Source organism: Formica exsecta, unplaced genomic scaffold (genome assembly GCF_003651465.1).
Source record: "Formica exsecta isolate Colony F162 unplaced genomic scaffold, ASM365146v1 scaffold191, whole genome shotgun sequence".
NCBI lineage: Eukaryota > Metazoa > Arthropoda > Insecta > Hymenoptera > Formicidae > Formica > Formica exsecta.
In genome coordinates, this window is record NW_021849211.1 from 3,134,526 (window position 1) to 3,146,910 (window position 12,385).

Below are 12,385 nucleotides of genomic sequence, written 5' to 3' on the forward strand. Positions count from 1 at the left end.
TATAATATGTGATAGAAATACATAAAAATTAATTTCATTAAATAATTTAAAGAATTTAATTTACATTTATTAATGCAAGCATAAATTCGTTAAATTAAGCTACTTTAATTATCTTTATATATTCAGTGATCTCTTTCTCTCTCGTTTTTTTGATTAATCAATTGGACAATATGTTCTTCGATTATTGGTAAAAATTTTTATACAATAATAAATACAATGTGCTATGTCAAAGTATTGTAACTAGCAGAAGTGTCAATCTTGTTTTACTAAGTTAATGAGTTGTAAATGTCATTGATACATATATTATAATGCAGAATAATTTAGTATTCAGTCAATGATTTATGAAAGAAATGATTATATATAGAAGAAAATAAGATATTGTCAAGTCATCATATTGTGGACTAACGATATATTATAATGATTACCCTTTAATTGAAAGCTCGGCACGTTTTAACACTGTAGCTTGCAATACGGTAGGTAGCTTCTCTTTGACTTCCTTCGATGTGGAGTTTGTGAAAATCGTGAAACCTAATTGCGATTCGTTATCCTCGAGACCTTTGGGATCGAATCTCACTTGTATATCCACCATTTTGTCCTTCTTAAATGGATTGCCAATAGAGCACGATACCAGAGTAGCATTGTACAGATTGCAAATTATGGAATCGTTGCTCTTGCTGGCAATGTAGTTCAAGCTTTGCGAGTGAACGATGAATAGTTGAGCCTCGTATGCGGATTCGCCGATGTTTGCCACGTTGACTTCTACTACTATCTCCTCTCTCTCGCCCAAAAGTAACTCGTAGAAGTCCGGCTTTATGGAAGAAGCTAATATAATGAGGAATATTTCGTCAAACATCTTTTTAGTAGCAAGATTGAAGACTCTGATGTGTAATTCTTTTAATAATCTCAAATATGTAATATATTTTGCTCTATGAATGTTTTCTTTTATATTATCGTCAAATTGAATTTCTATATCCTTAATTTATTGAAACTAAATAATCAAATGGCATACATGCAAATGATACACACAATAATGTTTTCATTTTATGAATGTGTGCAATCAAATTAGAAATATAGATGTTCAATCAAAATTTATTTTAATTATTATTATAATTAATAATAATTAAAATTAAACAGAATTATATATAATAATTCCTCTCTAAACATAAAACTATGTAAGAAAGAAACATTTACCTGATAGATTCAGTTTAGCTGTCATTTGTAAATCGCTTTCGCAGATATCGTTGTTTCCACAGTCTTTCTGAAAAACGGCCTCGAATACGCGCGCGGCTTCTTGCTGATTAAGTATTGGATAATTCTTCATGTCAGGCAAAGGAGCACCTTCAGGAGGCATGACTGGTTCTTCTTGTATCAATGAATAATTCAAACGGAATTTAATAGGCGATTGGATGTCGCGTGTGTTCTCCTATTAAATAAAAACAAATATATCATTTATTCACAATAAAAATTAGATTTGTTCTAAACAGGCAAACGAATAAAAAGCACTAAAACAGTAATATATGATATTTAATATTCGTTGCAAAATTTGTTATATAAAACGCATTAAGAACAATTGTATATAAAAACTGAAGCACATTTCCTAATAAATCTTTTTATTTTAATCATTTAAATACCAATAAGTGGTAGTATTGCTTCTTCGTTTTCCGTTACTACAGAAGACATGAGTTTGACACTTTACCTTCAAATAGACAATTTCCTTCTGACAATGTACCAGCTTTGTGGTATCTAGGGTGACTGTTCGATTAACGTAATGTGGACGCGCGTTACCACTGGCGCCGAACCAAACCCTTGAGAATTTTTTAGTTCCGGTATAGGTCTCCGCTTCGATGTAATAGTTTAATCTCAGATTTTGCATAGATTCCTCCTTCGCTAGCGACTCCGTTTTGCAACAAGCTTCGAACGTAAAACTGCAAATTTTAATGTATATGGTCATGATAATTTTGCAAATGACGACCGCGAGCTAACATGTTTTCGTTACATATTTATTTGATAATTCGTATTTATTTTGCATAATCGTTTTATAGGATGACTATGTTACCATGTATGATTTGACTCTGGGTCGGCTAAGCATCCAATTCGATTGGGATCAATAGGTTCTATCGTATCTTGATATATTCCACCCTTTTTCGCATAACGTATGTAAGTGGAGATATCGATGATTTTCTTCGAACGAAGAAGTACGATTGCATCGTTTTCATATGCACCAATCAAGAGATCTGGATAACCATTATGATCCATATCGATACCTCCGCTTAACGAGTAACCGAATGTTTTCAATGGCGTGGGCATATCTTCAGCATGAATTATCTATTAAACAACAACAAACATAAAACGAAATTATATAAAATTTCGAAATTAAAATATATAGATGAAATAAATATATCATTAAATCAATTATGAAAAAATAATTAAATATAATTATATAGATTAAAAATACAAAGCATAGTAACTTTCAAGAAAGTCTATTACCTGCGATGGTGTTTTAATTATACCATTCTTGGAACCTAAATAGATATAAACTGCGCCCTTCCCTTCATATGGAGCGCCAATTGCAATATCCTCGTATCCGTCCTTATTCAAATCACCCAAATTTGTCAACGCGAATCCAAATCTATCGTTAATTTATCATTACTGTATTTAATTACATTCAAGAGAGAAAGAGTGAAAAAGTATAAAGTATAAGAATATCACAATAAACCTCGATTCTTCATGACCGACGAGCTTGACAGGCAAACATTTCTCAGTATCTTTGATATTTTTACATATGTCTAGCGATGTATAAATATAAACAGCCCCACCTTCTGCTTTATTGAAATAGAATGGCGCTGCTACAATCAAATCAGTTATTCTAAAACAACAAATATTGAAATATATAGATAAAAATAATTGGTTATCTGTGTGTGTGTGTGTAATATATTTGAAAATTATTTTTTGAAATAAAAACAAAGAAAAAGGCACTAATAAAGATATTAATTAAATGATGTGTAAATCGTTGATGCTAAGATAATGAACTGTAACATATGTGAATAAAGTATGTTTATATATGTATGTATTGAATACACAATGCCTTACTTGTCTCCATTTACATCCGCCGATGTGATTTCGTATCCGTAACTCGATGCAAATTGCTCGCCGTCCAAAATAAGAGCGACATCCATGTCCGGCTTCGAATGGCGCCTGGTAAACAAAACCACTTGGCCCGTGCTGTTAGAACGAGGTGCGCCCGCTGCGTAAGCCAAACCCTTGCCGAAGAAGTTTCCAACAGCCACAGACATCCCTATAACATCAAGCGTTGATTAAGCAAAGATGGTATTCGCGTATGGCGTAATGTATCACTGGCTGAGAGAAAGAGAACCAATGATATAGCAATCATGTAAATCCGGAAAAGCGGTAATGGATGTATTATACAAAAAATCGATTCTCAGCCAGAAAAATATGTTTCTAATAAGGTTATATGTACCGAGATAGCTGTATTTATTTACGGGCGAGAAATCTTGCATTGGCGCGTTGTAAACTGTATTGTCCCTACTTAAAAACTCGTCGGACACTGTGAATAGATATAGGGTCCCTCGCCAAGTGTGCGGTCCCGGAGTGCCGATCACCACGCGATCCTCCGTGGTTAATAAACCGCTGACTCCGGCTTGACAATAACCAAATTGTTCGTGGGCTCTGAAAAAAATCGAGAATCTTGGGTATATTTGACAATACTTTTAACAAGCCTAAAAATTAAACAAGCCTAGTAGATAGATAGATATATAAAGATATGTTTAAATATTTCAAATAATTCATATTACTTGTTTGTAGGCTTCCCAGAACATGGCTTCTTTAAATCATCGTATTTTAAGTCATGAGATAATATGTAGCATTGACCCTGACCCCATTGCGAATCGGCTGTCTTCACGATATGACGATGCGCGCATACCTGGAAGCAGATGCAATGAATTAAATAATCTTTATATGCATATACATATCTCTCATCTTTCTGAGATGTAATATTATCATGATTTTGTGTCTGTTGACTCACCATAACTTTACCTCCCACTCCCTGACTACGTACAGTCACTCCTAACCACTGGTTATCTTTTATTTCATCATTCCCTGGTGGTATTAAATCATCAGATTCCAAATCTGAAAAAAATATGTTCTTAATAGAGGTGGAAATTTAAAAATAAATTAAATGAGTACCTATGTTTTTAAAAATATTAAATTACAAATTTTATATATATCAACCATACACTATAACTTGCAGCATTATTTATAATATATATAACAGTTAAAAATTTATTATTATAATTGTGTTGCATTTTTAAATTAAATAAATTTAAATATAATAACAGAAACAATTTAGAAGCAATATTAAATAAAATAAAAATGGTAAACAAATATATAAAATTAAATTAATTAATAACGTTTATCAAGATATTGAGATAATAGCTGTTAAATTTCTAGTAATGAAATTAGTAGATTATAAAATCTAGGAAAATATGATAGATATTAATAAATGAATAATTAATGATTAATGATATGAATAAATGTAACAATTTTAAATTAGCAAACTATAATTATTTAATTATTTAAAATTTTCTTTTTAAAAAGAACAAATCACCTTTTTGTTAAATACATTATGTAGTATAGCCATGCGCATATAAAGATAGATATGATTAAATAAAGCATTGCGTGATGATCACAAAATGATAAATAAATAAAAACAAATAAGCAATAATGTTAGTAAAAGCAAAAATGTCAGTTAGCATAAAAGTGCTATAAACAATTTTATGGACCGCATTTGTCAATTGCTATTATCATTATCACAAAATATCCTGTTTTTATTCCTATGTTATTTTGAACAAGAGCAAGCTTTGATATAAAAGGATTAATTTAATAAAAGGATTGTATAATAGATCATTAAGATTAATTTTTTTATATTGCATGCTCTTGCACTTTTCAACGTGAGATATGTTTATTCAACAAAGATATATGCAATTTGTGAATGGCAAACCGCTGGTAAAAACTCTCAAACTCTTCATTCAATTCATTCTGCAAAGACTGCTAAAGTTTATACACTTACTTGAATCGTACGATTCGTATTCGTATGGTCTGTATAATAGACCATCGCCCACTGGTTTACCGAAACATGATTCAACAAAAAAGCATCTTATTATACATAATATAAAATTGAATATTAAATGAAAGATAAATAAATACATTGTATTAATTAATGTATTGTATTAAATTATCGACCTATTTATTAGCAAAACATAAAGACATGTGCAACCCAATACCCTAACATTCAAATATTACACAGAATTTAATAGAGCGTAATAATAATTTAATTTATACAATAGTATAAATTAAATTATTATTGATTATAAATACATCTTCAATTATTACAATAATAATAATTAGAAATAAATAACACATAAAACGTACTCAGACGTCCATCGGTAATAACTTGAGTACAATCTCTGGAGTATGTTGACATCGGACATTGCCATAATGCCCCTGATCTATTCGTTCCTGGTTGTCGATTTTGATCCAAAGGTGCACCAACCAGCATCCTATAAAAGAAAATAGTCAAAGATTAGATTAGTTAAAATTTTTAAAGAAATCATGTAATTTTTAAATAAAAAATTCTATGCAAACAAAGGTATGTGTGTGTAAATATAGATATATCTTTAATAAAAAAGATATTAACATATAACGAGAACACATAATCATTCTAATTTTTTTTTTTTTAGCATTAATTTAGGATTAAGCCAAGTTTAAGATTTTCATGGTTCCATTTAAAAGAAAATTGTTATAATAAAATTTTTATAATACGATTTTTTAATCGTAACATTTTATGCATTTAATAAATTTTATTTTTTTATAATGTATTATTAATTATAAGAAAGTATATAAGAAAGTTTATAAATCTTCTTTAAACAAATTTGTTACAATTAAAAGATTTATGAAAGAAATAATTTTAATATATATATTATACATTATTATATTTAAGGGACTACTGTTCTCTCTCTCTCTCTCTCTTTCTCTTACATTCAGTTGTAGTAACATCTTGATGCTACAAAATCAATAAAGACTAAAAGCAACAAGTTATTAAGAAAAAAAACTTGTTGAATATATGTGTACTTTAATACCTACCAGCTTATCGGTCTCGACAACGAGTGATTCTCGGCCTCTATATGTTCGGCTACCGAGTAACCAAAATAGGAGCCCTCCATGCCCCTTTTGATAACAGGTATTCGTGGTTCCAGATTAAAAGCGTACGTGACGCACGCACTCAAAGCGATCCACGGCAATGTGTTCATCTTCGTCGCTATTTTTATTTGTCACCGGCTATATTGGAGCGTTTTTTCCAATCCGTTCCCCCGAGTCTACCGCGCAACCCCCGGTTCTGTCAAACACCTCCGGCTATTCCTTTGTCATCACACTGTCGGCTACATAAGGGGCCAGTACACGTACACCCTTCACATACTCTTTCTACATTTTTGAAAACACATTACATTACCCACCCTACCCACCCACGCGCGTCGTACAACTTTCACAGGGCTTGTGCAGTGCCGGCAACACGTCGCGTCGCGTTACGTAATCGAAATTTTCCTAGGAAATGTCATTAAGTCCACGCGCACGAGCATTGAAGACTGCGAAATTTTATTGAGATTCTTTCCACGGAAATTGACCAATCGGAACAGAGATTTCTTTGTCCCGAAGTCCCAATTGGTCCCGATTGGCCAATTGGAATCTCGATGCGAGATCAATCTTCAATCCGTACTCTATGGGCTAAGAAAAAGATATAGGGACGTCATCTAGGTTCACTTTCGTTTTATGGAGTCTGTTGATGGCCGGCTAAATTTGACCAACCCTTCCCTATGGTCAGTGAGGGCCACGTGGGTCCATTCAAATTCGTAGAAGAAGAAATTGCTTTATGGAACCTCCTGTAAAGATCTATTTGCACCACGCATACAGGATGTGTTCTGTTTTAATTGGCAGTACGTTATATATGAATGAGATTATACGTATGTAAATGATTATTTAATATGTCATCATCACAACCTATACTTATATACATCTATATATACACATATACACACCACACACACGCACACACACACACACACACACACATACCACACACCATACACACAGATTCACAAAATAGCATAAAGCAGTTTTTGATCGTACAATACAAAACTTTTCATTTTTGCACACGGTTTATTAAAATTAATTTCTAAAGCATTTTTAGATCAAATGCTCACACGTTGACTCATCTCCTCGGTACGAATGTTGAGAGCGTTTTATTTCACATTTGGATTCTTCTGAAATCGCTCACTCTACTTGAGGTGAAGCATCCTTTATTCTAAGAAAACATCAGATAGAATGATATACACATTTATAACAGATAAGAAAAAAAGAAAAATACATTAGTAAAATAAAGAAGAATTAAAGTAAATTTTATATTTGCTTATATATATTTATTAATTTGCTTATACTTATTTATTAAGAAATAAACAAGTAATAATTATAATAATTAAGAGAGTGTGTCGTGCATAATTTTTTTTAGCTGAGAAGGAACCACGACGGCAGTTAATACAATTCATTAATCCATTAGTAATCAATCGGAGTAACAGCTTATTGTCTTATTGACGCGCGTAACGCAACGCGTTAACGTTGAACAGCAGGAAACGCCGGCTTTGTTCGACAACATAGCACATTTTCGATCAGTAGCATCGCCGTTCGCCAGACAGAAACATCGATCTCGATTTCACAATTGTTGTGTTCGTCAAACTTTTTAATCATGACGACGACATATATTTGCTGAGATGATATTAATTCTAAATAAATTGATATTGCACGAAATTAATTACAAGTATATATACATCCGCTTCGAAGATTGCTCGACGATTCGAATCGAATTCATAAATATAAAAAATTATATTGTTAATTATTCAAATATTCTGCATAATAATAAAAAAATTAATTTCAATCCAGTACATGTGTTTATAATAAATAATGATAAATAAATGATAAAATAAAGAGTAAAAAGTTATATATAATAAATGTGAGTAATATCAAAGTGAATAAAGTTAAGGATAAATAAAAAATAATTATTGTATTCATTGATAATCGTCGAAGATTGATCAGTGAAACGATATAAATGATAAGAGAAATTGTGAAAAAGATCGGTGAAACCGGAACACAGTGCTATGTTGTGTGATTTTATAAAAAAAAAAACAATTTTCAAATATATTTCAAATCAAATATATTTTGCGAATTGCACTTCTATATTAACGAAACCGAGAAAAGATCAATTTATTTCATTTTTTGAATAAATTGGAAATATTGCACGCACAATAAGTAAGTAAAATATGAAAAATAATAAGTTGTAACAACAATAGTAACAATTGCTAACTATATGTCCTATAGAAACAATTGTCAAATCAATTTCTGATTTTAATAATCATAGAATCAGACAATTGGATCATAAAAATGGATTTTTGCCCTTTCTTCTAATTCGCTTTTCTCTTCTATAGAAGATATTAAAATTCTATCTAAAAATCTATACAATAAAAATAAGATATCGACTCTCATTTTAAGGGTTTTAAGATTATGACAAATGGTTCCATTATGGTATCTAGTCACGAAATCATTATTTCACAAACTGCTTTTAGTGAGTATAACGGATACTTAACATCTTTGATGTTATCTAGTTCCCTGGAAAATATATCGATTATGCTTTCACTGAAATACTAGTACATGATCACAAAACTGAATATTGTTCCGCGATTACAAAACAAAATATTTTTTTGTGCTATTTATTATAAAAATTACTTGTAAAATAATATAAAATAATACTAAAATAATTTTTTTTTTTTTTCATTAATGATGAAGTTCTATTGTATACATGTAAAATTTTCGTTTCTACAGGAGGAAATGATTATTTACGAGGCGGTTTTAATAGCATACATATATAAATTTAATTTTCTAATTTTTACAAATTTATTTTGAAAATAACTTGCAATTGTGCAAGTAATAATAATCACGTGCGCCACACTGTTTCAGAATTATCATGATATTTGAGAGAAATACGCGATATATATATCAGGGACATATGCGGTAAAATTACAAAACTTTCTGTATATCTTGACGCTTTATTGACGAAAAAAAAGTTTGTCCGATATAGAAGATTAACAACATTTTATCTAATATTAAAAATGTTATATATTCGTATAAAGAATTATTATTTGTACAAAATACACTTACAAATACAACATATTCGTTATTATTTATACGTTAATTGTCTTATTTTAATTAATAATAAAATATATTAATATCGTATATTAATTAATTGGATTTTATTTAAAAAAATTATACATTATTTCTTGTTTATTTAAGAGACGATGTAACAACTTATTATTATTTGTTTGAGAAATATTTGTAAATGAGGAACAACGTTATCATCAAATAATATCCGCGTAATTAATAGTGCGAATTAAATTTTATTCAAAAAAGTTAAATAAAATTAGTATTATTTATTCGAATAACACCAATCTCTGGATCGAAAGAATATCCTTTACATTATTCGTTGTCTTATTTTAATTAATAATCAAATATATTAATATCGTATATTTTAATTAATTAGATTTTATTTTAAAAAATTATACATTATTTCTTGTTTAATTAAGAGACGATGTAACAACTTATTATTATTTGTTTGAGAAATATCTGTAAATGAGGAACAACGTTATTAGGAAATAACATCCGCGTAACTAATAGTGCGAAATAAATTTTATTAAAAAAAAAAAAAATAAATAAAATTAGCATTATTTATTGGAATAACACCAATCTCTGATCGAAAGAATATCCTTCGATTTTGTACTTGAAAGCCCCGTTCGATTCCGTCATCTGCCACCCTTAGAGGGAGAAAAGCCGCGCGCATACTTGCGATTGGTACTCGCGCACGTGCTTTCTCGTTCGCAGATTGATCCCGAGTGTGTCTCTCGCACACACAACACAGTACATTCGTGCCGAGTCAATGTGAACGTGTGTGCTACCCGTGTGTGTCGCGATTCACCTGTTGTAACACTTCTGCTGCATCCTCCAAAGTTCCAAAGCATCCTCCGCTCCTACCTCGTCCCGGCGGCGTGCTTAATCACAGTATTAATTTTGGTAACATATAGAGGTCGATGATCAAATACTTGTATAGTTAGAAAGAGGAATTGTGAAAGAGGGACACAGTGATATCGCGAAATGTCTCGTATTTTTTTTTTTTTTTTTTTTTTTTTTAACGCGGATACTATATTTGTCGACAGATCGATTGAAGTTCAAATTCTTATCGATTCTTATCGATTGCTCTCGCGTTTAAAATTTATTATGTAAGTTATATAAACATAAAAAATTAAATATAAAATAAAAAATTTGTTTTTTGGACTTCAAAAAAATAAAAAAAAAAGATCTACTTTCAAAATATTGCCTTCAATTTTAATTATAGGAGTATACAAGAAATTATAAAAATGTGATATGAAATGATGAATTTATATAAATTTCATGTATGGGGAGGAGGTTGCACAAAAAATTTAATATTAGTTTTAAAATGTATGGTATTTGCGGAAGATTAATCGCGAGCGAAGAAATGGCCAGTGAAGGCCGGGACGAGTTTAAATCGTATCTTTCGATTAAATGCAATATCAATTTGCGATTGTTGTAGCGCAAAAGCATTGCCTCGACGACTCAATCTAATTAACTGGAATAGCTAACCGGCAGGACAATTATAACCGTATTCCATAATAGAGCCGCACGAAACAGTGTCCTTAAAAGGATCTTATTAGCTAACAGCTATGAGAAGATGAAATAGATTGCAGACAGGATCGGACCTCGGTATTGACGAACCCCAGACGTTTTTCGTTAGACATTATTGGAATAAATAATTATTTATAATTATATGTCAGCAGGTATTCTTTTTTTAAATGTCAGACGTTTAATTTAAATTTGTGAATTTATTTAATATTTTTCCGCAGAAAAGTTTTATTATTTTTAAAAACATCTATTATTAAAGATAAGATATGAAAATAAGGAACATAAGTTTGAAAAATTAAATATTATTTAGAAAAATGTGTTATAATTATGCGGATAATTTATATATATTTTTTATACAGAATATATTCACATTTTATTAGTGCAAAATTTATAATGATAAATTTTTAGACAAATTAATTCGCAGACAATTTTGTCTAAGGAAGTTCTTCATTTCTTATACTTCGATTCTTGAGATGTTTTATAAGTGCTTAATGTAAAACCGGCCCTGATCATAGAGGTATAAGGAAGAAGGAGGGGAGGGGGTGGAAATAGGGGATGAAAAGAGATCGCCTGTACAACGGCAGCCTAAATAGATCGTGCAAAGAAGATGGAACGAAGAAAGAGGAAGGCAGAAATGAGTGGGGAGGGGGACATAGATTGAAAAGTTGCGGAAAGCGGTGGGAGATCCGTATTGAATCCATCTGATTATTCCGTACACGGCACTGTGTTGCGGGACACGTGATTCTGCATTTGTGCGCGAAATTGTGCAATGTGCTCCTACTCACCGATGACCTGTTGCCCGCCGTTGCATCTCTGAAGTTCCACCGCAGCTTCCGCAAAGGGCGTCGTTGAGGAGCACGAAAGAGTGGGTTCACCATTTTAGACAACCGAACGGAGATATATCGGGGTGCGTCAACTGCAACAGGTAATAAAAATGATTTATACACTGGATAACTAATTGGATAGATAATTTACGTAACAATGTGAGATAATAAAGACAATAGAAAAAAAAAAAAAAAAAACGAAATAAATAAAATTTTATGGAGAAAAAAATATTACTATCGCGTGAAAAAAAATGACGAGAGATCTCGCTATCGTAATTAATTATTCAATATTACAAAGCAAAATCTATTTGAAGATTGATGGATAGAGAAATGTTGTTAAACTCGTTTGTAGAAAAACGAACTTGCTGCTAAAGCAAAGTAGTTCTTAATATATTTTGCACGGAATCATCTCTCTCAAGAATTACAATACTTTGTTATTATTATAGAAATAATTTGTTCAATGAAACGATATTTTTAACAAATAAAATAAATATAACAAGGCTCTCTTTATTATATAATAAACGAGAAAAAAGAACTATGATAAAAATGCTAAAATACACCTGTGCCAATAGATTTTTTATCTCTTTATATCTTATATGTTGTAATTTGTGTTGTAATATGTATCTTATTGTGAGATGCGTTTTCGATCGGCGCAAAATAATTCTGATATATTCGAAAATGCTTTAGATAGAGCAGATGCAATCAGACGCATGGATGTATTTATTTCAGGATATTTTTCTAGTGACTCT

At 30.8% G+C, this 12,385-nt stretch overlaps 1 protein-coding gene and 1 long non-coding RNA gene across 3 annotated transcripts in view; both read right to left on the bottom strand.

Moving 5' to 3' along the window:
* Window positions 1–6,536, bottom strand: part of LOC115233773 (integrin alpha-PS1) — a 10,575-nt gene extending 4,039 nt beyond the window's left edge. Inside the window, exons 1-13 of one of the 2 annotated variants that reach the window (XM_029804350.1) lie at window positions 6,160–6,536; window positions 5,449–5,576; window positions 5,087–5,137; window positions 4,043–4,146; window positions 3,813–3,940; window positions 3,479–3,687; window positions 3,091–3,295; window positions 2,717–2,866; window positions 2,488–2,629; window positions 2,057–2,325; window positions 1,697–1,925; window positions 1,192–1,423; window positions 426–822 (exon numbers count right to left, since the gene is read on the bottom strand). In XM_029804350.1, coding sequence (XP_029660210.1) covers window positions 426–822; window positions 1,192–1,423; window positions 1,697–1,925; window positions 2,057–2,325; window positions 2,488–2,629; window positions 2,717–2,866; window positions 3,091–3,295; window positions 3,479–3,687; window positions 3,813–3,940; window positions 4,043–4,146; window positions 5,087–5,137; window positions 5,449–5,576; window positions 6,160–6,326 — 2,411 coding nt within the window. In that variant the 5' untranslated portion in view covers window positions 6,327–6,536. The remainder of the gene's footprint in view (window positions 1–425; window positions 823–1,191; window positions 1,424–1,696; window positions 1,926–2,056; window positions 2,326–2,487; window positions 2,630–2,716; window positions 2,867–3,090; window positions 3,296–3,478; window positions 3,688–3,812; window positions 3,941–4,042; window positions 4,147–5,086; window positions 5,138–5,448; window positions 5,577–6,159) is intronic. The other variant, XM_029804351.1, reaches the window with a different exon arrangement.
* Window positions 6,537–11,611: 5,075 nt separating this feature from the next.
* The window catches only part of LOC115233858, a 3,739-nt gene continuing 2,965 nt past the window's right edge, over window positions 11,612–12,385 (bottom strand). Inside the window, exon 3 of the long non-coding RNA XR_003883848.1 lies at window positions 11,612–11,728. This is a non-coding gene — a long non-coding RNA (uncharacterized LOC115233858). The remainder of the gene's footprint in view (window positions 11,729–12,385) is intronic.